The 27,776-nt window shown below is 38.9% G+C and overlaps 1 protein-coding gene across 1 annotated transcript in view; it reads right to left on the minus strand.

Moving 5' to 3' along the window:
• The window catches only part of PRKAR2B (protein kinase cAMP-dependent type II regulatory subunit beta), an 87,809-nt gene that overhangs the window by 9,770 nt on the left and 50,263 nt on the right, over nt 1–27,776 (minus strand). The window contains exons 3-4 of the mRNA XM_042793242.1: nt 9,910–9,962; nt 8,681–8,764 (exon numbers count right to left, since the gene is read on the minus strand). Of these exons, the coding sequence (XP_042649176.1) occupies nt 8,681–8,764; nt 9,910–9,962 (137 nt within the window). The remainder of the gene's footprint in view (nt 1–8,680; nt 8,765–9,909; nt 9,963–27,776) is intronic.

Below are 27,776 nucleotides of genomic sequence, written 5' to 3' on the forward strand. Positions count from 1 at the left end.
GTTAATCTGAATGGAATACAGATGTTTAGAGAGAAAAATTAACAGACTAACAAAATGTCATCATCTGAATTATGACTGTCTACGAACAAAAACAAATCACTAATTACATAATTTGTCTTGTTTGGTATAAATCTGCTAAAACTTAAGCATTCACATCTTAAAAATCCAAACACAGCTCATTGTGGATTAATGATATGAACACTAAAAAGGTAACTTATTAATTTAAATTTTATTTTCAGTTTATCCAGCAATATGCCTAAAATTTTGACAATAAACGCAAAATTATCCTCTACTTTTCAAAACTTATTGTGTATCATATCATACTGACACAAGCAAGTTCTAGTGAAAATCACAGTAAGGAAAATCCTGTAGATTTAGATCCCCACACATTTTACAATGGTTCAATTAATAACATTTCCAGCCACTGAAAAATGGCATTTGCCTTTCCAAACACGACCAGCCTAAGCCAGTCCTCTAGAGTCCTTCTGCAGCCCATGGACAGAGATAACCATACTAGATAACTCAGAGCCATTCTCTAGAGATTCCCCTTTATTTCCTCTGATGATAGAGAGATCTACTGTAACTCACTGTTAGACACTTAATTTTTAGACAGATAAAATTAGGTGGAATGAATTCCATCTTTATTCTGTTGAATTTCTTCACTTACTCAAAGGTTTTAAATATATCAGCAGTACTGTGTTATTGAAGCCCTTTTAAAAAAATGGAAGCTAAATACATTTTTACTTCACAGTACAGCTGATCATTGTAAAATACAGTAAGAGATCATGCAGCCTACCTAGGCCAGCAAGGAATCATTTAACTATGTCTCTATTTAGTAACTTTTTTAGTATGGACAGGTATGTATTTGGAAAAAGAAGAATCATTTTACTATCAATGAATAGGTTGTAGTTCATTTCAGAGAAAGAGAAAAGTATGTGGGTGCCATTTCGAGAGACTAAAAATTTGGTACAGGGGTTGCCTTTTAAAAACTTTAATGTTTAAATTGATTTGTAGTCTTTTCAGTTCTCCCTATGTAAACTAAAAGGAACTCCTACAGAATCTGCAAAACTGACCTAATACCAGTTAGTTGTCTAAAGCACCTGAAGCAGCAGACAGATGAATAACCATGCCATAGTTACAGCCATCATTACTGTCTCAATCACCTTTGCTTTCAAGTGTGGATGTAACTGCTGGGAAGCAGGAGTGCAAAGGAGCATCAGCTCCCTTATCAGCATCAGCCAGCATGATATATCCTCTATATCACCTAAGGCAGAGATGATGTGGTTTTTTTCCCTTTCTTACTTAGGCTAAGACGATACCTACCCTGGTTTTATACCAACTTAAATGAACTGTGCTAAGTAAAGTTCTTTCGCATATTTAGATCAGTCAGAATCAGAGACTACAACTATGAAGTACAAACTCAACAGGACCAGGGGATTGACTCAAGCACTTACACAGTGTAGTCTCGGCTGGTTTGCTCTTGATGCAAATGTTGGCCCAGCTGGCACACTTTTGGCCTGTGCCAGCTATCACTCCTCTTGACAAACCCTGGCCATGGCCTGGAAGAATGCTTGAGCCAGGGCTTCTTCCCAGTCAAGGTAAAACCACCCTGGTTAGTTGCTTGGTTTGGTGGGGTTAGGAGGAGAGGAAGGTGCAAGAGAGTTTAGCTGTATGTGTCTATGTTATACTGCACTGCAGGGCCTCAGGAACAGAGAATGTTCTCTGATCTAGTTTGTTACTGATTACTGAACTGAATAAAGGTGACAAAAATGGAACATTTCAAAAGAATCTACTGCAGTCAGTCAGACTTTGCCTTTGGGCATCTTTCTTAATTTCCTGACAAACTAAATCTATATTTCTAGTCAATCAAATGATATTTTCCCTGTAATTAAACCCTTCCAAATATGAGACTAAGGAAACACTTAATATGAAGGGCATGTGGCTATGACTGATAACTAGTGAGATACAGTTAGGAGGTATTATTAACTCTTCAATCCCAAAACGTGTAAATCAACTCCACAACCTCTCAGGGCAACCTCTTCCAGCCCTGCACCACCCTCACAGTAAAAAGGCTTTTCTTAAACAGGTGTTTTTTTTATATTTCAGCTTGTGTGCATTGTGTTTTATCCTGTCACAGCAGCACTTGAGAGCAAGGCTGGTCAACAGATTGGTGCCTCCATCTGCTGTAGAAAGCCACTCTTGTCTCTTCAGTGGACCGTTGAAAGATGCTGTCAAGTTCCTGTTTATCCTGCCTGATGCTACACAGTCCTTCTCACGTCCTTCTGCAGTTCCTTCAGCTGCCAGCTCAGTACTCTAACCACAGCACATCTCCCATAGGTGAAGCCACCACTGTCCCCCAGCCTTCAGGAGAGATCCCTGCCACTCCCAGCAGCCTGAGATGAAGATGGTCACATCCTACCTCTGGATCTGGGTTGACACCTCTAAATATGCCATGGTTGGCTGGTCAAGCTGGTGCTGGGGAGCACTCTCTGGGGCCCATCATCACTGTCATGGCACCAACCCTAGCAGTCCACGCTGTCTTGCGCACTGTTTCCAGTTCCCCTTCAAACTCCCATCTGCACAAACTACCTCAACCGCAAATTCTCTGCTAGTTTGTCCCTTTGCTGTGCTCCTGCAAGCTCTCTGTCCTCAACAGCAGTTACACAAATGCTCTTCATCAGCATTTCACTAGGAGTCTGATGTTCCCTGACAGTCTTCCTGTGCTAAGTATTCTAAACACTACATACTTGTGGCAAAAAGTAGTTGCCCCCTCTTTCCCTTTATCACATGGTAGCCACATGAACCTCTAGAATAGAAGCAGAACTTGAATGTCAAAAAATGCCTCTGGTACTTATCATGGTGCCTATGAACAGCACAGCACCTAAGCAGAGGTTTTATGAATCATTCTGTTAAAAGTTAGGAAACATTTTACTGTTCCTAAAGTGCAGCTCAGATACAAGGTACCTTTATGAATCTAGGCTTGTAGTGATACCTATGCATAAGTAAGATGTGTGTAAGCTTGATGTATTGCCAGTTCATATCTGAAATATATAAAATTGTGTGCATGTTTATAATCAGTTCCAAACAAAAGACATGACATGAGATTCAGAAGAACAAAGCCCCAGACAGGAATGATAACTGGTTTACCAAGGACAACACCCTGGAACAATGTCTGATTCCATCCTTCTTGTCAGGCCAAGTGAAAAACTGCAAATAATCACTCATAACTCTCCTAATGTATACTTCGTATCACATAAAGTACTGTCCTCCAGATGCATGTTGCATTATTTGAAAATAGTATGTTAGCCTCAATTTCTTTCAAGTCAAAAAACCAAACATGGCAATTACATCTCAAGACAATTCCTTGAAAAAAAAAAATCAGTTAGATAATGGACATTGAGTATAATTAAAACTGCATTTTATTTAGCATACATTTCACAGAGATTAAAAATCCAGTCACCTTTATGTCCTTGCAAGACAGCTTCTGATTCATTCAAGGGAGCTGGTAGACCATGACATGTCCTTCCCAAATGCCAATGGCTCTTTTAACTGCCAGACTGCCAAGTGATTTGCTACACTGTGCCAGGTACATGCCATCTTAATTTATATATTTATTGTGAGCTATTTTGTAATGGAAAAAGAACAAAGTGCTCTATACTAAACTCCACCATTCAAACACTGGGGCTTCCAAGAAGCATCAATGTTTAAACTGCTGATAAAAACGTTTGTTGTTTGACAAATTGCTACCCATTCTGAGTGAATGAAGGCACCATAGATAAAATGGAAGGTAGGGCACAATCGTCACTGGTCATCATGACGACAAATATAAAAAGTACCTTCTGAAAAATATCCCCAACTATTTAAGAAAAGATATTCAGGAGATAGAAGGCACAGCTACATTTCTACAATTAAAATTATGTGGCTTCTGACAAAAAAATAAGACAATCTTAATCTGCCACTTGACAAGAGCTGGTAAACTCCAGCCATTAATCCAGATGCAGTAAATCCCAAAAGTATGGCATAGTATGTTGGGATTATATATGCTTTGGGAATCCCACAAAAGAAGGATGAGTGTGCTGCTGGAGTGCTGCCTGGTAGACAGGAAGTCTCAGTTAATTTCCCTTTTAGATTCAAGACATCCTGTACAATCTAAGCAGGAATGAAACTGCCTTGCACTTCAGTACAGTAGTAGTAACAAGACTTGCCTATCTTGTATGACTTGTAAAAATTATGATATTCTGAGACACAACCACAAGACTATCATACAAAGTGAATACATTCTTCTATTGCCTTGGAATTCATAAACCAATTTATTGTTTACTCCTACAACCATTTTACTAAAATGAGCCCAAGTTGGCCACCTTATTCTCACTTTGAGCAATATGAAATGCCAATGAATTAATGCCCAGCATGGTATTAAGAAGGTAATGCAGCAGACAGAATACCAGAACAGGAAGGGGAGGTGGGGGGAGGGAGCGAGGGAGAGGAGGGGAAGAGAGAGAAGAAGTTAGCAAACATAGGCAGGGAAACCATAGGAATAAAAGGAGTTTTAATCAACAATTTAGGACCTTGGAGATGAACAGTAAATTACAGAACTCATGTCTACAGCTGTCCACATTTGTTTTTCTGAACAAAAACATGTACATATACTCCCTTAGAACCCTGATATAAATGTTACCGGCACTGTTGATCCAATTCAAAATGTTTAGCTCCCTTGTGTAATATCCACTTGTAAACTAATCAAAAAGCATTTATTTCTTCACTATTAAATAACCTAATTTGTATTTAGATGTATAATCAATATTTTCAAGCAGTATTATTTTCTTTGAGAAGGTACCTTAACATTCCTCCACACATTTATATGCTAGATTAGTATTCTGCCTCTCAAATATCATGCACTTGCCCATCAGTCTGGCTCAGTAACACCTTTCGTATTTTGTAACCAGACCTCTAAGAAAGTTGGTTCATTCTTTTTAGCAGTTTGCTTAGAAAGAGCATAAATCATTCAGAGTTGCAAATAGTTTCCAAAATTCTTCAGCCAAAGATGAAGGCACCTTCCATTGGGCAGTTCTTTGGCAGAACATCTTCAATAACTGATTACAGAATCATAGAATCATTTATATTGGAAAAGACCTTTAAGATCATCAAGTCCAACCATTAACCTGGCCAACTCCACCACTGAACCATGTCCCTAAGTGCCACATCTACACGTATTTTAAATACCTCCAGGGATGGTGACTCAACCACTTCCCTGAGCAGTCTGTTCCAATGCTTGACAACTCTAAGTGAATAAATTTTTTACTAATATCCAATCCAAACCTCACCATGCTAACATATCAATTCTTTAAAAGTACTTTTTATTTAAGGGAGTTAACTCAGGAGTGCCTTGCTGAACTGACATTATTTGACTGGTCACTTCCTCATCAATCCACAAAGTTAAAGAAAGTTTCAAGAAAATTCAAGTAACTTCACAGACTTTAAGGAATTGATAAGAGTTGGCCTTTAAAACATAAGAGTGCTGCTCATGCGTATCAAGAACTGGTGTTCCTTTATACTATGCCATATTTTCAATCAGAGCCAATATGGGAAATATTGATACTTATAAATACTTCTCCATAAGTTTACCTATCTGATATTCAAACACTGCTATCAGGTAAATGCAGGCTCAATACAGTGTTGAGCATGTTTAGAAAGTTCTAAGTTGTCTTGAAGTCTGAGGGTTATCTTTTTCTCATCTCTTTCATTTAGTCTCACATTCAAATGGTTCTGCTGTTTTTTACTTTCATGTGAAGGCTCTTGTCTGTTCAGATGGACTCTTTAATTAAAATGCTGAGCAGCACTGTAAGTCATCTCCTAACTACTGCAACTTCTCCTTCTGTTTTAATGATACCCTTACCTTATCCTTCCCTTCAAATTAAAACAGTGTGCTAGGGTGGGATTTAAGAAAATATGAACTCCGTTTAGCATCATGTGCTGAATGCAAATCTGATCATGCTGTAAGACATGTTGTTATACTGTATATTTCAGAGTGGTGGCCTATCTAGGAATGGTGTTTGACACCTTGCTAAAAGACCATCAGAGAAAAGTCATTAAGTGCTCTACATTGTCTCTTCCCGGCTAACTCACTGACTTCTGAAACAATGTTTTTCATACACAGAACTATAGCAAAAAGAGGCTGAAGTTCAATGCAAGAAAGAAACAGTGGAAGTTCACAGCTTCATTTTTTTTTTCCAGAGACTTTAGATTTAGCAACTAAAGATATTACCTCTCTCCAAGCTGAAGGAGATTTTTTGCTAATACATCAGAGAGCAACCTGCAGCAGCTGGCACGTGTGCACGTGTGCTGCAGGGCGGAGAAGCAAAGGTGAGGAAAAGAGCGGGATAGGAACATTTAAATTTCTGCAGCTACAGTGACAGAGCTCTTGAGTCACTCCATAGCAGAACAAGAAGTGGGAGAAGTCCCCTGAGGACTACAGATCATCACTCCACAGAAGGAGCAAGCCAGCCTAAAGAAGGCCACATTTTAATACCCTTTCTATCTTCAGACCTCAGTAGCTTTCCAATGCCTTTTATGAGTAAAGTTGTTATAATGAAAACTCCTTTACGAAAATTACCTTACACAAGTTTACAGAACACTATCTGTGAAGGATTTAGAACAGAAGGAAGTGTTCTTAATTGACTGGACAATCTGAGCAAAGGGGGTAAACAAGACTCAGGAGATCCCAGGAGTGGATTTCAAGGCTTTGGATTTCAGAGCTCCATGTGGGGAGGACTCAGCTAATAAGTCTTCTGCTAAACACCTGGAACAGACTGTTGGAACTATTAGCAACTGCAAGTAACTGATTCAGAGGCAAAAAGTAAAAAAGGAGTTCAAAACATCAAGAGGATATGGGATCAAGACAGCAGTGCGATCCTGAGAACACCTCCACAAACAGGGAAAGTAATCCCTCAGTATTCCTTGTAAGAGTTACATCCAGTTCCCATACTGGAATAATTGAATGCTCTACATCTACACATTACAATATAGCTGATACAAAGCCAACAGATCCCTGTCCTACAGACCAAGTGGCTGATGACTATTTAGACAGAAGATCTAGTTCTCACTGGAAGGGAAAGCAGATCTCATCCAGAGGATTGATACTATAAACAGACAGTACCAATAACCTGTATAAAGCCCAAATCAGGAAAGCAGTAGCTCAAAATTAACATCACAAGCAGATTCTAGGAGCACACAATAATCTGTTGGGTCACAGGGCTCATAAGAGAGAAATGCTCAGAAACTAATCAAGAGGGGTCTGCCAATATGCCATTGGCAGTCGAATGCAACAATGGGCCAGCCAAGTGGAAGCCAGGACACAACAACAATAAGGAAAATATATAATAAAGCAATTTCACATCCAGAGCAAGTTTCCACAAATCACTCTGTATACCTTAAGTTATGCAGAAAAATAATTCAGGAGTGGAAGGGGCAAATGTTTGGGTGACTTTAGCTTGCACCAGTACAGTGGAACAGCTAATTAACTACCCATTAAACAGCATAAGGGAGGCAGTTAAGACATCTTCTGAGTCAGGATCCCTAGCATCCCAAGAATGCACACATATTAGCACCTACATTGAGATAGTTCATGCTCTCCTAAAGCTCTAACTACAGGAGTCTGCAAAGCTGGGAGTCTGTGGCTCTCTGCTCCTCACGGCCTCTCTGGGAACAGGCATCCAGGGTCAGGGCTCAGCCTTTGTGCAGACAAAAGCAGGAGCTGGAAACTCACAGCACAAATTAACCTGCGTTCTCTGTAACAGCACCTGACTTCTGAACAGAGCTGCAGGCTGGTCTTTCCATTAGCTCCCTCTTGGATGAAATTTAGAACTTTTTGTTCTTGTGCTTAAAACTCTACATAATTATTTCCCTTTCCCCCATGCCCCCTTACCTGACAGTACCAAATCAATTCTCTTGAGAAAGCACTTGGTGTGCTTTGAGTCATTCCAACCTCAGTATGCATGTTTTGATTAATATACTTGCCTTTTCCCTTAAACAACCATGTGCTTTTTTGTATCATTATCACCTTTGTCTGATCCAGATCACTCATTCGCTGCATTTAAGCTTCCTTAAAAGCTTAGAATTGCTTTTATAGACAATAGAAGGAAATTATCTGCATAGAAGAAAATGATCTGTAGCATTTTTTTACAGTATCAAGTGAAATAATAATGTAAACACCTCACTATTGCTTTTCTCTTCCCCTCTATTTCATAACTGGTTTGTTCAATTACATCTATAGCTAAACTGTAAGCTTTGGGGGCAATTTTAGGTTTTAATGGAGCACTCAAATCACTTTTGGATGATAAAAACTACTAGAAACAACGTAAACGTTCTAGTTAACTCGTGAGTTTATATACATCAATGTGCAGCAAGAAGATTTAAAATAGGAAAATACAATACCTTACAATCATATTAATGTATACATTCATATTAACGTACTTCAAGACTATCATTCCTGGTGGTAAACAAAAGGCTCTCATATACGCCATATCAGTTATAAAAATGGCATTTCTGGATTTTATGTAATGGTCAAGAAAGCATACATAAGAGCTCACAAAAGTAAAATCTCTAAACTTCTGTTCAAAAGTTCAAGAGAATTAATTCTTAGCAACACTGCTAAATGTGTTTGTTACAAAGAGTGTCTTACCGGATCTAAGTTCTTAAAAAGAAGAATGTCCTTGCATGCCTCCTGCAGTCTGTTTCTTTGATCATCTGTTTTAGGGTGAATAATCTGAGAGATATAATGGAAAAACATTTAAAGCAGTTATATCGTATAGCAGCACTAGTTGAAGGACTGAACTAATTCAGCTAAGCATTTTACACAATATTTTGGCCATGCTTCATAACATTTTCATTTAAAAACGTTCAGGATTTGAATAAACACTCAATGGTAACATTGTATCACCACAGCACTAGCAAATGAAGAACTGCTGTATTTAAGCTAACAAGATTTTCCTATTTGTAGAATCCAGTTAATTTCTGCAAGCCATTCTGGATACCCTTATCTCAAATGTTGCTGCATTAACATTACTACTCTCTAATCATATTTGGAGCATGCGTGTTTTATAAAAAGCACCACTGTTAGATTTAGCCATTTGCCATGACAACTTCCTAAAGAATATTTTGTGAAATAGTATCTGTGTTAAATTTATATCAGAAGTTCCACAGAGTAAACAACAGACTTGACACTATCTGTGTGAGCCAGAGATTTACTGAATACTGATGTCTGGTTACGGTATCAATCAAGTTGTTCATTCAACTCATATGCTTAAAAAAGGTATGATACTATAGCATAACATTTTTTGACAAGTTCTACAAGACACAAATTAGGTAGAATACAAACATTTAAACTTGTCTGAAAAGTCACACGCTATTTCATATTAAAAGCTAAGTAAATGCCTTTAAAAAGGTGACGTAAGTAAAAGAAGTAAATACAGTTCATTAACTATTGCACTGTACATTTGAAAATCTTGGTGATTTTATAAGTTACCCTAAGAAAAATACTTATGAAAAATACTTGAATATTGAGGAAACTACTGCAAGATTATGAGGACACCAAATAAGTACTTTCAGAAGCAGGCACTCTCTGGGCAAATACAATCGCACAAAAATGTCTCCTTAATAGATTATGTATATCAAAGGTGTGGTAATTTAGAATAATACATCAAGTCTTACATAGGTGACTCTTACAGAGAATTTTTATATGTTCCTTTAACGTGAAAATCCCACAGATTATTAAAGTACATTATGATAAGGATGCTTTTGGAAAGGAATGGTAATGCTGGTTATATAACTTACATAATCAGTCGTATTTTCTTCCTAAATTTAATGACCGAGAACTGAAAAAGTAAGTATTTGACTCAAAGCATTAAATACCCTAGATTCTGTGTCATCCTCTTCCTCATCAGGATTGTAAGCTTCTGCACACACTGAAATAAAAAAAAAAGTATCATTTTAATTCAAAGTACAATATGGTTTCACAAGATTTACAGCACAGAAAATGTATTATGTGGCACAGTAATAATGCACAGTAATGTAACACACTCCTTACAGAAACACAGAAGATAACTGCTGATAGGGTGCATAGCAGGTCACTTCCAAACTGCTGGTGAAACAAATCTACACTTCTATAATTTCTGGACATGTTTTCTGTATTTTAAAAGACCTATAATAAATATACTTACAAATTTCTCCCCTAACCTGTTCTAAGTGATCTTACCTTACTATCAGAATTTTTTTTTCTGCTGTCTAAACAAATACTTTGTTAGAATATAAGCTATCCATACTGGACGGAGACATCAAATCATTCTCTTCATCTGTGTAAGTCAAAGATGGTTCAAGGTTTGGGGGTTTTTGAGGGGTTTTTTGGTTGGTTGGTTGTTTTTTTGTTTTGGTTTGTTTTTTTGTTTTGCTTCGGTATTTTTCTAACATACTTGAAAACTTTTCTCTCCTACCTATCTTTTATTTTTTACGGTAAATAATTCTGGTTCTTCAATTTTTTCCTTACAAGTCATGTTTTTCAGCTAACTATCCTCACTGCTACTCTCTGAACTCCCTCCAATTAGTCCTATCTTTATTGAAGTGTGATGCTCAAAACTGGATTCAGTATTTGAGCTGAGCAGAGTACAGAGTATAACAGATTAATTACTCCATGCATTTTGCAGGCTACATGTCGTTTTCATCCATCCATCCCTTTTCACAACAGCTTGATTATATGTCATCATGTAATATTCATGACTTATGTATCATTTTCAAAACCCACTGCTTAACTAACTTTCCTGTGTCCTGTACAGGGCTATTCTGCCCAAGTGTAGTACCATGCACTTACACCTATTAAATATTACCTTATTCCCCAAGCCATTTCTCCAATGTGCCAAGATCATTTTTAATTCTAATCCTGTTCTCCAGCATCATTCTAATCCATCCTCAACTCTGTGGCAACTGCAAATTTAATAAGTGTACCCTCTAATACATAATCCAGATTATTACTGAAAAAACAGAATAATGTCTAAAATAAACTCTTGTGGAATACACACATGACAGTGAAACAGCAGTAGCTGTTTGGGGAGTTACTTTATCCTGCCACTTTTGCAGCTATATCCCATGCAACTTGCATTAAGACACTGCTTGATGTTCCCTAGCTTGTTTACAGGGGAGTCTTGTGAGAAAGCATTCAGAAGTTTCTGAAAGTGAAAATGTAGGATATTTGCTTCTTTTCCTTTATACACAAGTTTTAATCTCTTGTTATAGGGTATTAGATAGTTCCAACAAACCCATGCTGATTGCTATTTGTTGCTTTCCTCCAGGTACTTAAAAAAGTTTGAATATTTCTCTGTTATTTCTCTAGGAACAAAAATGATTCGGAAATCTTCCCTCTGTAGCTCCTCCACCCTTTTAAGGATCAGGTTTACTATTTTTCTGGTCTTTCACACTCTCATTTCTCTTCGTCAGCTTCTCAATGGTAATTGCTAACAGGACTGAGACTGATTTAGCCAGTTCTTCCAGTTTCCATGTATAGCGGTGTCTCAGGCGCAGCTAACCTGGGAACACCTAACACATTAAGTCCTTTCCAATTCATCCTTTCTCTATTCTAGGCTGAGTTTTCCATATACCCTTGATACCACTAGTGAAAACTGCCATGCTTCTGTTAAGCAGTAGAGCAACGTTTTCCTGGAACACACTCTTAGCAGAAATACACTTCCAGAACAATTTCTGTTACTCCTCATGTTTTTTCTTGTACACAGTCTTTTATTCACATTTTTTGGCCTTGGCTTCTTTGATTTTTTTTTTTCTCTAAATCTTTTGCTATTTTTTTGCACCTGTTCTGAATAATCCATACTAATTTTAGTTTTCTAGATGGTTCCTTCTTGTGCTTGATATAAATAAGGTGCTTATATTTTAGACAAATTTATTTTACTATGCTTTTTGCCCTTCTCCTGTGCTGCCCCAATTTGCATTTTTTGTCTTTATATTTTTTTCTTTGAGAAACAACCAATTCCTTTAACTTCTTTTCTCCAGACTCCTTTCCAGAGAGATTATGCCCACAATCCTCTCATATCCCCCTGAAACCTGTTGTTCTCATTATTTTACTCAGCCTCTTACCCTTCCCGAAATCTGTGAGCTCTGTCATCCCAGGGTAATTCTCACTCAAGCTGCCTTTTCTCTCCCTATTCTTGAACAGAGTCGGTATCAAATAGAACAGCTTCCCCTCCAATTGCCTTTTCCCACCATCTCAAAATTTGGTTCTAAGTACCAAAATTTGGTTGTAAGTTGGGTAGTTCATGTTCTCCTTTATTGGTTTCCAACAGATGACTGATTAATTTAAATCTCCCATCATCACCATCCCCTGTACTCTGCCAATAAAAATCCTCATCCACCCAATCTGTTTGGTGGTCTGTGCCATGCCTGCATAATGACAGAGCCCATGAGCTTCTCTCCTTTTAGCATTACTCATAGAGCACCAGTTATGTCCAACTCCCCCTACAGCTGGGCCACAGCACAAGTGTCTGAACTCAATATACAACAGCAACAGCCTCTTCCTCCTCCCTGTCCTCCCACCGCATGTTTGCTATGCTAATTCAGTCACACTGTTGCTCATGGATTAAGATTTCAGGTTCTGTTGTTTATTCTCTATATTTCATATATTATTATACAGACAACTTCCAAAGTAGTGACCAGGTAGACCCGTTAAGCTCCTCATTACCCCATCCAATTAAGACAATTTCATGGCAAAGCATATCATTGCACATACTATGCTGAGTTCCAAAGGAAGTCTTGGTCCTCACCATACCAGGCACCCAGGAAACACTAAACACTAAAATGTCAACTTTATAAAACTTGGCATCTTCAAAAACTTAGAGAAATTTGATACAAGTCCCTCTGGAACTGACTGAAAGATTCCTACCAAATTTACTAGGAACTGGATTAGGTCCCAAATAATTACAAATGCCCACAAAAGGAAGTCTGCAATCTGTTGAACAACTGTAATATTTAACCTCTTTATAAACAAAATGTTCCTACTGACTGTTTTATGGTACCTAGAGTTATGTCAATCTTGTCTAAAATAAACTTATGGGGATTTTATTTAAATAGAAGCAATAATAACATGCCAAGTAAGCACCATAACCCATCATAAGGTAAATCACTCCTTTGTTTCAGCTGGTATTAGCCTCTATGCCCTAGTGCATGCACGTGTACATGGGAGTCAACAAATCTGTGTTACACTACAGTGTGCTGCTGGGTGTATGAATAGTCTGTCTCAACCTGAGGTACAGTTACATCCTGACCTTACCTCCAATAAAACCTCTACATGAAAAAAATGATACAAACCAGGAGTTCAAATTAATAGCTTTGATGTTGTTTATCCCAGAATTGACAGGTCTCAGAGACCCTGGCTGAACATTTAAGTTTTCCAGACCACACAAAAGAAACTGAATTTAGCCTCATCCAGGCCCATCCTGAATCATCTTATCAGGCCCTTTCACATAGCCTGAAGCAGGATCTGTCCAAAAAGAGAGTATGGTCCTGACTCTGTCATCTAGTGTCTCTGCTCTAACTTCACTCTTCCCTGCTAGAAGATCATTTCAGTCAGTCTCATTAACTATTATCAGCAGGTGCCTTGATTAAATATTTCTTCTTTATCGCTGATTATGGACAGTATGTTGAAGAACTGCAGTTTCTCCTGGCCAGTGCCCATCTGCCCAAATTTTAAAATGCTTTATTTTTATCATCTGTGATGAGAAACTTCTGGTTACAATTCTGTACTTATTTTTGCCTTGGCTTAGCTTTTTGCCATAATCAAGGATGCATCTTTCATTTGGGTCACAACTTCAACATTATAGTAATGATGTGGCTCTGTGGTTTTAAATATGAAATTTCCTTTCCTTCATTGCTTATTCCAGTAGCCTGTCTTACAGACTTTAATAGTGTAGTAACATTAATTTCTAAGTGCATACCACAAGATGTCTCATTAAAAAACCTGATACATTTTACTTCTGTTCTTGAAATATGGTCTCTGACATTACTACAGTCCACTGAATTTCATGACATGAACACTGGGGTTTGGCACATGAGAATCCCAATGACATAAACCATCTAAAACTAAATGAGATGCCTCTTACATAGACATGAACATCTGCAGAAGCCATGTGGCTTCCAATTACAGTCAAAGGAGAGAAACTGGTGCATTTATGAAGCAATTCATCTGACCTGTATTACATGTCCAGATTAAGATGAGATTAATTAAAAATGTGACTAATTGGCTGAAATAAATCCAATCCCTCTTGCAATGAGTCCTGCTAGTTATAACAAGCTGTAAGACTGGTCCCCCCATTTCTCCATTTAGTTCATATTTCTTGGAAAACAAAGAAATTCATCATCCAATGATGATGACAGGTTGCTCATGCATTAGCACACCTTCTTTACTCATTTCATATATTCCAGGAAGACAGTCTGTGGTCCCCATCTCTTTGTGTCTGGCACTAGAGACATGAATTATTCTGAACTATTCCACTGCTGGTGGCTGCAATACTCATAGTGTTCAGTATTTTAGTTTACTACCTCTCCAGCTCATTCCACACAGTACACAGTACATAGCACAGTCAGAGTATGTGGTGACTTTATCACACTCAAATGGCCAACCACATTTTTGTTGCGTGTCACTGCTGAATACAATACTCACATCATTGCTCAAAAATCAGTCATAATACTGTTCTTATGGACCTATTTCATTCCATGCATAATTATGGCATTAAAAATAGTGATATAAATGCTGTACATATTTCTCCATTGGTTGCTAAGATCAACTAAATGAAACTACTTTTATTCAGTTCTTCCAACTGAGGGTTACATTTCACATGTAATTCCCCAAGATTGACACAAACAAGCCCAAATACATCAACGCAAAGTATTTGTAGGAAAAATCTGAATTGTCAAAAGGCAGCGCATTATTAAAATACACATGCATTGAAAACTGCACACAACTCTAGATGGATTGCTTTGTCAGTAGGAGGTAAGCTTTTATAATTTAACATAATGGTCCATCTATTCCCTTGATGTATCAGGAGATAAGAAGCTATAAACAATGAAATGAATGAAAATTCATATATAATAATAAAGTAATGTATTATACTCAAAACATGGCAGGAAAAACAATCAGTATGTGTGTACCCTTTCCAAAGCACAGAACCCCTGAGTCATAAAGCGTATTACAAAGAATTTTACAAGAGAAAAAGAGCTGTGGAAATATTTCTTCATCCCATTCAGGGTAAACCAAGACCACAGTTTTTCCAGCATGACTATCAGGCTGGAACCTGACCATGTCTATTCACTGTAGCTACACCAGCATGCCATACATCCCTACAAACATCCGTAACTATGAAAGCTATGCTCATACAGCAAGAATGCCACTTCCCTGGTTTAGCTGTATGAAAATTGCTAAAGTGACTTAATGGCAGTGTGATATTTTTTTTTCCATTTTGTCAGGATGTACTTCTCTTCACCTACTAAACACAGACTAGAAACATGGTACACAGAGACTCCTTGCATGGCAAGTGCTAGCTCCAAAGTAGACAGCAAATACTGCTGGACCTCCAGAGTGATACAGAAACACATTTTTTAACATCTCATCAGTTCCTAACACTGCAGGAGGAACTAGCAAGACAACCCTGCACCCCAAAATCCCAATTTCATAAGTAGTTTTTATTTAAACAAAAGCAACACTGTGCAATGGTAGCAATGAGAAATAACTGGTCATGGTCTCTGATGCTTGCAACTATCAAGTCCTGTATTATTTTTAGACTTGGTTTTCACTGGATCAGATGGATAATGAGACTGGAGAGCTGTAAGTAAACATAAGGACTGAAGAACAACTCAGAGAAAGATCAACTTTCTACTCTGAGAACAATGAGGTATCTGATTCTACACATGATATAATAAGGCAATACCAACTGGATCTGCTGCTGAGATCCACCACTTGTGCAAAACCCCGAAACTATTTCAAGGAGTTAAGTTTACTTTAAATATAAGATAATTTGGGACAAAGCATGATTGCCGAGGCTATAATTGTCCATGATACTGTCAAAAAGAAGGCATCTGTGAAACACCTACGCCTGATGGGGTCACTAAACTGAAACTTTATTTAGGCATAATTAGGTGAATTAATACACAGAATGCCTGATACCTTGCAATTCCGTGTTATTACTATTTTAGACATAGAGCATTTACATTACAAATGCTATCCAAACTGGAATAAAAGTATGTATGCTCAGAAAAAAGGTCTGGCAATCACAGAGACATGAATATTCTTCCAATTTTCTCACATGCAACAAACCAAAAATTGAAGAAATTCCCCTCCAATCTACCAGATTTATTGGGTAACAACTTTTGAGTGGTCCACTACCTAACAAAAATCACTAATTGCTCAGGATACCAGCCTAAAAGTCCAAAGCTGGACAAAATCCAGGCAGCTTGTTTCCTCTTAATTATCAGGAAGGTGGCCTTCAGTTCATTAGGTGGAGACTGACTGAATCCATCTTGGGAGCACTGCCAAGACAGTCCGTTTCAAGATTGGCTGCTTATGAAGGACAGTTATCTACTCTTGCTTTCAGTGTATAGACTAAAATTCTCCAAAGACAGCCTGACACTCATGAACACATACCAAATACCAGGTTTGTGCTCAGCTACGCAGCTCAATGGCAAAACCTTTTGCCAGAGTTGGAAGACCTTGCTCAGCCTGCACTACATGCTTGCAAGAAATCAAAGACTCGTACAATCAACTTCTCTACAGTATTTTTTCTTGTCCATCTGCTACTGAAGCTATTTCTAGTTAGTCAGACTTTGAAGATATTTCCTCTAGCATTTCTAAATAACATGAAGTGCCTAATATAGCATGTAGCATCTTGAATGAGGCCTATGCCAGTAGTGAGTCAGAGTCGCCCAAGGAGTCTCCGTTCAAAAGTCCACTTGGGTTTATTCATATTTCACCAATCCTCACACCGAAGCAGGGATTTCATCAAGATTGTACTGAACACTATGAAAGCCCGTCTGAAGAAACATGGTGGCCCACACAAGCCATTTCTGGATAACTTTATCCCAGTTGAGTTATTCATGTGTGGGCACCTTTGCACAAGTTCCTTAATATTATTTGGTATATAACAGTGAAAATCGTGATGTGTAGGACTGCAGTACCTTCCTGTACTTCAGACTCTAGAGCACTCTGCATCACAGCTAGCATGCTTATGGCTGGGTCAAAGATTCATGCTCTTCCCTGAAATCACAAGGATCTGAGTCACTAAATAGGCTCCTCCACAGAAACACTGTGTTCGAACTTTACCACCAGTAGCTGAAAAACCTTCCCTATTTTTAAATAGGAAACCAGAAAGGGGCTTTATCAGAATTTCCCTAAGGACTTACATAGTACTTAGTCGTCTTTCTAGTCCTATTTCAGTACTTTCTGTAATTGTGCAATTTGTCAAGATGGAGCTAAAAAAAACACCAGGCTTCTGCCTGATGGTAGGAGACAGTTTTGCTTGGCTTCTCAGGAAGTGCTTGACTTTATCTGTCTGGCCAGTGAAAACCAGCACAAACACACATTATAGTGTCCAGAACACTGCAGGTAGTTATTAAACAATAAAACCGTTACAAAAGTAAGATGCACTTCCACTAGAAGAGTTTGCCATGTACTATACTACTTACTCTATAAGCTTTCCCAATATAACATATGGAGTAGCATAACATAGCAGTCCAAGCAGTTCACAATGCTACAGTGTGTTATTTGAGGCATATCTGAAATATATGACAAAGTCTGAGCAGATACAGAGATCTTTGCATACATTTCAACTTCATATTTTCTAAGATATAAGATAAAAACAGAACCCATCCAGCTCTTCCTCCTATATTTAGTACTTCAGAGCCATCAACTACAGATTTTTTTTCTTACTGAAAAGTCAGCATCAGGAAGATCTCAGAGAGTGTACATTATTTTCCCACTAGAAGACTTATCCCTTACATAGAAAGTGAACAAATATAAATTGCAACTATTAAGAAAACACATTCTGAACACTGCAACCTAATCTTTTTGCCTATTTTGTATCTGCTTTATAAAATCAGATTTAATATTATTTTATATCTGATTATTTTTCAGGATTCTAAATACATTTCAAATACTAAACAGCTTTGAAACCCAATTTGCTACAAACATTTTAAAAATTGAAACTACAACTGTTCACCTCCAGAGCCTGAGATATGTGTGTGTATATATATATATTTGCATTTTTAAACTAGTAACATAGTAGTGCAGTTTAAGGAAACTATATGTAATAAACCACAACAGCAGCCTGTAATTATCTGTCCAGTCTAACAGTGTTTGTAACTTATACTGTACATCATGTCAAGCTTCATATAATAGAGCCAAAAATGGTAAAACAGTTGGTGTTGATTTTTACTAAACTATGTAAACTTCAGCAAGAAACTATTTATATGAGTTCTAACACATCTGAAGGCACACTAAAGTGGTCAACAGCATACTTAGCCACTTCTCTGAAAACTATTGTAGCCAAATTTTTCAAACTTGATGGCAAAATTATGTATAATGAATATCTTAAAGAGGAAACAGACATTCAAATTTACTTATTACCCATTAATCTCTTTTAATCTCTCCTTTGGTTTGTCCATGAATGTCTTGCCCTCAACCTTGCAAAATACCTGAAAAGGAGGCATTCATTTTGGTTGGTAAATGAAATATATGTATTTGGGGCTTAATTATTAAAAATTATTAGTTTTGATGATGTGTTAAATATGAAAGATGTGTGCAGAAAGACACCACTGAATTTACAAACCTAGCAGAGTAAAACATGAAACTATTAATACAACAGAACAAAAAAAATAGAAAATGGGAGAAAAATGTAAGTAGAGAGATATGCCAGAAAGGAACTACTCAGATTTTGGAGTTATGAGAAGACATTGAAGGTGAGATGTAAGAATCAGTCAGACATAGGACATGGTGGGTAGAAAGAACTGGGAATTATTTGAAAAAAAAAAAAAAAAAAAAAACAACAACCCAAAAAACCTCCCAAACCAAAACATAAAATCACAGAAGTAAATAAGTGTGTTGGGTTTGTATGGCAAGGTTTTGGTAGCAGGGTGGGGCTACAGGGGTGGATTCTGTGAGAAGATGCCAGAAGCTTCCCCCATGTCTGACAGAGCCAATGCCAGACGGGCCCAAGACAGACCCGCTGCTGGCCAAGGCTGAGCCCATCAGCAGCGGTGGTAGCGCCTCTGCAATAACATACTTAAGAGGGGAAAAAAACTGCTGTACAACAGCAGACGAAAGAGAGAAGCAAGATTATGTGAGAGAAACAACCCTGCAGACACGAAGGTCAGTGAAGAAGGAGGGGGAGGAGGTGCTCCAGGTACCAGAGCAGAGATTCCCCTGCAGCCTGGGGTGAAGACCATGGTGAGGCAGGCTGTCCTGCTGCAGCTCATGGAGGTTAACAGTGGAGCAGTTCTCCACCTGCATCCCAAGGGGGAGCCCATGCTGGGGCAGCTGGATGTACCTGAAGGAGGCTGTGACCCCATGGGAAGCCTGTGCTGGAGCAGGCTGCTGGCAGGACCTGTGACTCATGGAGAGAGGAGCCCACTTTGGAGCAGGTTTGCTGGTAGGACTTGTGACCTCACGGTGGACCCACGCTGGAGCAGCCTGTTCCTGAAGGACTGAACCCCATGGAAGGGACCCACACTGGAGCAGTTCATGAAGAACTGCAGCCTGTGGGAAGGACCCACTTCGGAGGAGCTCACAGAGGACTGTCTCCCCTGGGAGGGACCCCACGCTGGGGCAGGGGAAGAGTGTGAGGAGGAAGGAGCGGCAGAGACACTTTGTGATGAACTGTTTTGCAACTCCCATTCCCTGTCCCTCTGTGCCACTCAGGGGGAGAAGGTAGAGAAAATCAGGAGTGAAGTTGAGCCTAGGAAGAAGGGAGGGGTGGGGGAAGGCATTTTAAGATTTGGTTTTATTTCTCATTAGCATATTCTGATTTGATTGGTAATGAATGACCCTGAGTCAAGTTGAGTCTGTTTTGCCCATGATCGTATTTGCTGAGTGATCTCCCTGTCCTTATCTCAACACACAAGCCATTTGTTCTATTTGTCTCTCCCTCTCTCCAGCTGAAAAGGGGGAGTGATAGAGCGGCTTGGTGGGCACTTGGTGTCCAGCCAAGGTCAACCCACCACAATAAGGTAAGTAAGGACATACAGAAGGGGAATAGGTGAAAGACGCTCTTCTCCAAGGTACTCTTACATATTGGAGGAGGGGGAGTGCCTGTTCTGTGTAAAGCAGCAGTTAGAAAAGTAGGAATAGAACCAAAAAAGCATAAGAAACACAGAATTCAAGTCAGGAAAATGAACAGCAGAATGCAGGTCTGCCAGCAGGTCACCAGGTACACCAGTCAAGCACCACCCTGATTTAACAGGACTGGGGTGAAGAGAGGGGAAAGGAGAGCGACTAGTGTTACCGATCTGGAAAGAGTTACAAAGATTAGTAAAACAAAAAGAAGGTGGTTATTTTAAGGAACCACATATTTATAGCTATTTTATATGCCGGTGTTTTAAAGACTAACACAAGATCTTGATAGCTAGAAGAATGATGTAGTAAGGGAAAGAAAATGGTTAGAAGTGACATACAACATAATCATTGATGACAGGACATGAAAAGATATAAAAGGATTCGAGAAAATAGAAAAAAAATGTAGATTAAGGGTAGACAAGAGAGGGTGACCTCCGAAGCAAAGACCATGCAAAGAGTGACTGTAGTGAGGTTAGGTACAAAGCCAAAACTATTGGCTCCAACAAGCTTGTCTCAGTGTCCTGCCAGCGGACTGAACTGATGATTTGACCAAGACAAGGTGAAAAACCTCCCAATAGCAGTATGATCAATCATCCAGCAAAATGAGGAAGGTACAAATAATACTAAACCTAGAATACTCCTAGGAACCGTTGGAATGATATCTAATTAAGTCGTAATTCCAAGAACTCCTCAGAGGCACATATCAAAACCACTGTTCCCATGTACAGGGTAGACTTGGTTTGAGCTGCTAAGGGAGTACAAAATTAAATCTCAACAGGCTTCACAGAAAACCCTGCATCCATATGGGATTCTGAATAGCAAGCTGAGCATAGGAACCTAAAAATGAGGTGGAGTCATCCATTTAAAAGAATGGTTGCTATAGCAAACTTAGCTAGATATGGGACTAAGGCAAGGAAGCTTGAACCCACCTTTCCCTATTTTTCAAAGCGCCCTACATTCCAAAACACTCTGTAATTAGATGCTCTTCATTCCTCCTGGGCCCAGGCTGTTAGGCAAAATGAAATACAATAATAAGCTGAAGGAGCTTGTCTCCTGGAAATTTAGCATGCTGATTTTAGATATGTTGGCTTTGGTCAAATGGGTAAATCATGCTCATATAATCCTCTATAAAAGAAATATGATAAACCAAATTTACTAAACAGGTTCCAGATAAAACAGGAAGACAGGTAGACAAAAAACATTATGGAAAATATTTCTGCCAAGTTTTGAAAAGGTTGATTCTGAACATCTGGTTTCTGAACAATTCCAGAAAATCCATTTAAGACTTGCTGACAGGATTCTCTTTAGATAGTCAAAGGAAGTTTAGAAGACAAATCATAACTATGAAATAATATATGCTGGTTTACTTTTTCAAAGTCAAAATATAAACTGTTGTTATGAAATAATACTGGTACTACATACTAAGGTAAGAAAGCAAGTGCCCAACATAGCAATCACTACATGCTCACCTACATCCCTAACGGTGCAGAGAACTGTAAAAGACAACAGATGGACTACAAATATTACAATACCAAGAACTGGGACTGTAATTACCCTGAAAATACAGATTACCACACTTATATTCCCTAGTAACACAAGTTGTCCATAACTGCGTGAAGAAAGAAGTCATCAAGGTCTCACAGAACTATCTTCTTCTAAAAGAAAAAAAACAAAACAAAACTATCCAAAAAACAAACCTCCACTCATTCAGATAATGAGCTGTTAGTACTTGGAACTAAGATTTCCCAGAAAGTCCTTAGCCAAAGGTAAATGCAGACAGTGTATTCTGATGACCGAAAAAAATACATCTTTATTCCCAGCTTTCTAAACACCCTCCACTCTGCCCACACATACACATTTGGTACCATTATGAACAAAATACTACTGTATTCAAAAGACTAAACGGGTGAGCACACAAACTGATGCGAACCTAGCTTTTTCCTGCATTCTGTAAACCTGGTTTTATTTCTTCTTGTATCTATGGATCCTGCAGATGTCCATAGTGCTGTTTTGCTCTCTCTTGTCTTATACTATTATAAGAAGATGCAGAAAGGCTGGATGAGGTGTCATCAACGCATGTAGGACACTCCAAGTTCTATTACTCTTTTATGCCAGTCACCACCACTTAACTCCTTTTTCTCAGTACCTACTTAAAACCACACTGCACTTGAAGAAAAGTTGGCTAAAGATGAACCCAGGAAAACTGACAATATAAGCAGAAGATCATTGATGAACATCTGACAATGTGACCTCAAGCAACCTCAGACTGCCAAAACAGTTGTTTTGGACTTTCCAGTCTATTCCATATCCAAATCACTGATAACAAAAGCACACTCATCCACCTGTAGCTGACCAAGAAATATTGTGCTCTTTCCACTTAATGAAGAAACGACCAACGTGATACATGCATGAATGGCCTCCAGACTTCTGCAACAAATCTCTAATCTAAACATCACATTAGGTTAGAAAAAACTGACCACATCTCCACAAATACTTTGCTGCTATATTCCAGTCCCTGTTCCAGTATTCTCCATTTTACGCAGAGTTCTTTGTTTTACACAAACCTCAACTCATAGTCTCTTGTCTTAATACACAGAATCTCCACTGGGACCAGCTCTTGTGTTCCCCTGCAAAACCACGACCTTACATTTTTCCAGCAGAAAATTAAACTGTCAAACAGGAGAAAGTTCATGAGTGCAAATGCAGCAACTTTCTCAGCAACTGAATCCACACCACAAAACCTCAGAATAAAAGCAGACTTGCCATTTTGAAAATGAAACATAAAATTCATGCTTCTAACTCAGTTTCCTCTTGGTCAGCTATACATGCAAAACAGATCCATACTTTCAGGGAAATAATATACACATTAAATTATTCTTACTGAATGGAAGGGAGGAAATACTTTTATTTATATTTTTACTTCCTGAGAAGAGACATAACACATGCCCCCTCTGTAAACTACAATTCCTTTAAATTTGTAGGGGAAAAAGAATAAAGATCCTAACCTGAGCCAGATACCTTACATTTACAGAAACCAATATCCCAGGATATTGTGTATCCCAGGCAACCACTTTTCAGAAAAGCTCTTAGAATTACAGTACAAGTTAAACAAAGTGTTAACGTCTCACTTTGCAGGGTGCTAGAATTCAAGCTTACAGTTCAGTCTTTTTCTCCAGGGAAAGGAAGTACCTACAGATGCTCTTCAGCAACAACTCTGTTAAATATCAAAGAATAAATGAACCCTTAGGGTAAGACAGAGCAGCATTTTGCTTCTTCAGCCAAAACAGTCATTTGTAGCAGAATGTTCTTTTAGTGATAAAACTTAGAGGGAATAATCAAAGCCACAGAGAAAGCTGAAGGAACCCCAAGGAAACGGTATTCCTTCATAAATGCCCTGTGTTTAAGCAGCAGTGCTAAAGAACATCTTGTTTTAATTTGTATGCAGTCCCCCTGACACTTCTAGAAATTTCAGGTTTAATGATTAAATAATCATTCAGTGTAAAAATTACCAGGATAGCAGCACAGCTGGGAGATTCCACCTGTTCTAGTGGAAGGTGTCCCTGTCCACAGCAGGGTGGTTGGAATTAGATAATCTTTAAGGTCCCTTCCAACCCAAAACATTCTATGATTCTTAGATAACAAAAATATTCTAGTTGAATGAACCAGACCATTCACTGACTGAGGTACCCATTGCTGATATATTAAATAAAGCTGTTCTAATTCTAAACAAATCAAACACAATAAAAAGTAACCAAATTAAAAACTACAATTGTTTAAAAGTAAACAATGACAGGCTTAGAATACTGTGAGAAATTAATTTGCAGGTACTACATTTAGTGTAACCACTTATAGATCAAGGTGGGCTTTTTACATTGTCAGGCACCTTTGGACATGCTGACCTGTAAAGCAAAGGTAAAGTTACTTAAAACTAGCTGAAGCTCTCAAAGGTGCACAGCACACACAAGCCACTGTATAGATCGTTCAAGTCTGGTGAACATTTTTCATCTTTGTCTACCCTCAGAGGAGGCACATGCACCCAAACATCCCTTGTCCTCATCCTCAGCCCTGCAGCAGCACAGGCTGGGCCCCCCATGTTCAGGGAGCTGCTCCCCTAGAATGGCCCTTGGGGTCTTGGCGGGGCAGCTGCTGACCACAAGCCAGCAGTGCCCCAGCAGCAAGCAGGACCATCCACCTCCAGGGCTGTATGAACAGGAGAAGTGATCATCCCTCTCTACTTCATACTCCTTACACCACATCTAGAAAGGTCCGCTTTGGGGGCTTCCAATACAGTAAAGACATTGATAAACTGGAATGAGCTCAGTGGAGGGTCGCCAGGGTGGTATAGCACTTGGCCTGCAAGCAGAGGCTAGGGGAGCTGGGTTTTTTCAGCCTGGAGAAGAGACAGCTTTGGGGGACCTTACAGCAGCCTGGCAGTACCTACTGGGAGGTCACTGAGGCTCTGTGCGCTAGTGCACAGTGGAAAGAAAACAGACAGTCAGGTGGTGGAGCTGGTTGCCCAGAGAGATTTAGCAGTCTCTCTCAGTCCTTGGAGGCTTTCAAGTACAAAACCTCAGCAACCTGGTCTGACCTAACAACTGGCCTGCTTTGAGCTGGAGGTTGGACTAGAGACTGCCTAAGATCCCTTGCAACCTGAGTTATCCTAAGATCCAGAAGAATTCAGTCATTGGGAAATTATCTTTTCTACTTTGAGTCCACAAGTATATTCACATTATCTATAGTTCCAAGCTGTCCCCCTGATGTAATTAATTACCTGGCAAATAGTATCTGAATGGTTATCAAAAAGAGCAACTACAGAGCCACTTTAGAAGATGCCACAGGCAAGCTCAAGGCTTTTCTGTCATCACTGAGTAAAGGACACATCTCATATCACTGTTCTTGAAGATGAGTGGAAAAAATGAAGACATTCCTTTGCAGATTTTGGCCTGGCCTTGTCACAAAGAAAGTGTTGCAGAACCTGAAGAACAGTGACCTGCTTGCTGTGTAGAGTTATTACAGGAGACTACAACGAAGCCAGAACTGGAAGCAAAATCTAGTGTGAAATATCACAAAAATTCAGCACACCACTTGTCACAGGAGACATTGACACTGAGCAGTTCGCCAGGAGGTAAACCACTGGTTCACTGTTAGCATAAACTAGAATTTATTGTTCTGAAGTCAACAACTGGTCAAGTGAACTCTAATCTGTGATGATACAAGATTTGACACTTAAATGCTTGAGTACCAGATGCACGTAGAGAAATCAATAATATGCAGAAACTGAAAAGTCTGATTAATAATGGGATATACAGAAGAATGATCATCAAAATATGGAAAACAGTATTTCCAAATGCTTAATATAAGTTGCATCTACCGTCAGCATGCTAGTGAAGACAGCAGGAACTGCAGACAGACAAATGCATAAAAGACAAAAATGCTATCGAATTTAGCCATGAGCACATTATTGATGTTTATGTCTCAATGACCCTAACAGATTAGAGGGACCAAAGTTCATTACTGTTTTATGCTAAAGAAACTTCTGTTTCTATGTAGTTCATCTGAAATTATTATTTTGCAGATATTGCTTTTCATTCAATCATCTGAGGTGTCACATGAGGCTCCTCACTCTGACAGAATCAAGCAAAAGGAGAAAATGTTCAATATATACAACAGTGGTCTGAACATTTTTAAAGGAAACCAGGACATTGTCCTGGTGACTGAAAAAAAAAAGAGGAGCCATCATAAGACAGATTCTTAACAAATGTCAGCATGCTTCTATACAGGCCAAAAATTTGAGACCATGACATCCTAGTGAAAACAGCAGCTGACATGAACCTTGAGGCCACACCTACACACCCAGAGCACCTCAAAGAGATATTCTGTAAGCAATCTGGGCTCCAGCAAGGAGTCCTGTTAGAAAAAGCTGGATAAAGACAACACAAAATCTCCGTAAGTTGCTGTCTTTCAGAACAAACAGAATTTGATAAATTGAAGGTCAGAATCACAATGATGAAAATAAACTAACTTTCCCCACCCCCCCAGACTGCCAGACATTTAACGTCACCAGGAACAAACAAACAAACTGCCTCAGAGAACAGGAAGTCCACATTCATAAAAATATGATGTTTCCTCAGTAATTCTGCAGTAAAATGGCAAAAGATAGCATTTCACCTAAGAAAGTCAAGTGATTTCAGAATGACCTTATTACTGGGGAGCAACACCAGAAGTGCAAACGATGCAAAATACCCATGAGGTCTCCATATATTTTAATTATAGAAATCTTAAGGTAACTTTCCACCTACCTGAACATAACTTGACAAGAACACTGGCCACTGTAGTACATTAAATACTGTCCTCTCTAGCATAAGATGGAGAATATCCAGCTTGAGCCACTGTCTCAAGAGAACACAGAGATAAAAAAAGGCCGAGCCCACATCCTGAAGTGAAATACATATGTCTACCCACTTCGCAATTAAGCAGCTGAACTGAGGCATCCAATACTATTGCTGGTTGAATTTAAACAGAGAAGACTGGGACCTCAGTATTTACATCAATAACCCAATAATCCATCAGATGCAATGAATGACCATTACTCTTACTCACAGCTCCTTTTCCCCCTTCTGGAATATGATGCATTTCCAAATGACCACCACTATCACCCACCAAAGAAAGTGTCCAAGAGAACATTTATTTTCATATCCACATTCACACCCTAGGGACTGTAGCACAGCACTGAGGGTCTAACATTATTTCTAGTATTGAAGGATCAATTATGAGGTTGAGAAAACATAGTATAAGAAGTTAAACTCACTTTCTTGAACTTTCTTGAACAGTGCTGTGTGTTACTACTGAGAACAGTGGCACTTGTACAGAGGTATCCCCAGCTGGCACCAGGGGATCTGATAGCTGTAAATCACACAGTTGTGGAACTGGAGAAAGCTGATATATGCTTAATGTCTTGGTGTATATTCGGTAAGCCAGTGCTACAGAGTCAGTGTCAACACACAAGCTGCATCCATGTCACAAGACTCTGTGGCAACTCCACTGGCCCCACTGGTCTTGTCTTTATCATGACAAGCCTGGAGAAAGAGACAGGCACCTCCTTGAGGGGTCACTGTAGGAACTGCATCCCAATCAGTTTGGTCCCAGAGGTGCATGGAGTGGTGCTGGTCCCTGGCAGTGACTAAGAGGCTCACTGCAACCTCAGATACCTGAATCAGATAAGGCCTTCGTGGCTTTCTCAACATCACTCCTGTGCAACACAGGCACCCAATCCCTTCACTTGTGAAATTTAAAAGAACAGCAAATAGAACACTTATCAGGAATGCACCACTTTCTAAACAATTAAAATACTTCACAAATGGGTCAAAGATGGAATTCAAACCAAGTCTCACAGCAATAGACATAA

This window comes from Tyto alba, unplaced genomic scaffold (assembly GCF_018691265.1).
Source record: "Tyto alba isolate M040663 unplaced genomic scaffold, T.alba_DEE_v4.0 Super-Scaffold_2, whole genome shotgun sequence".
NCBI classification, from domain to species: domain Eukaryota; kingdom Metazoa; phylum Chordata; class Aves; order Strigiformes; family Tytonidae; genus Tyto; species Tyto alba.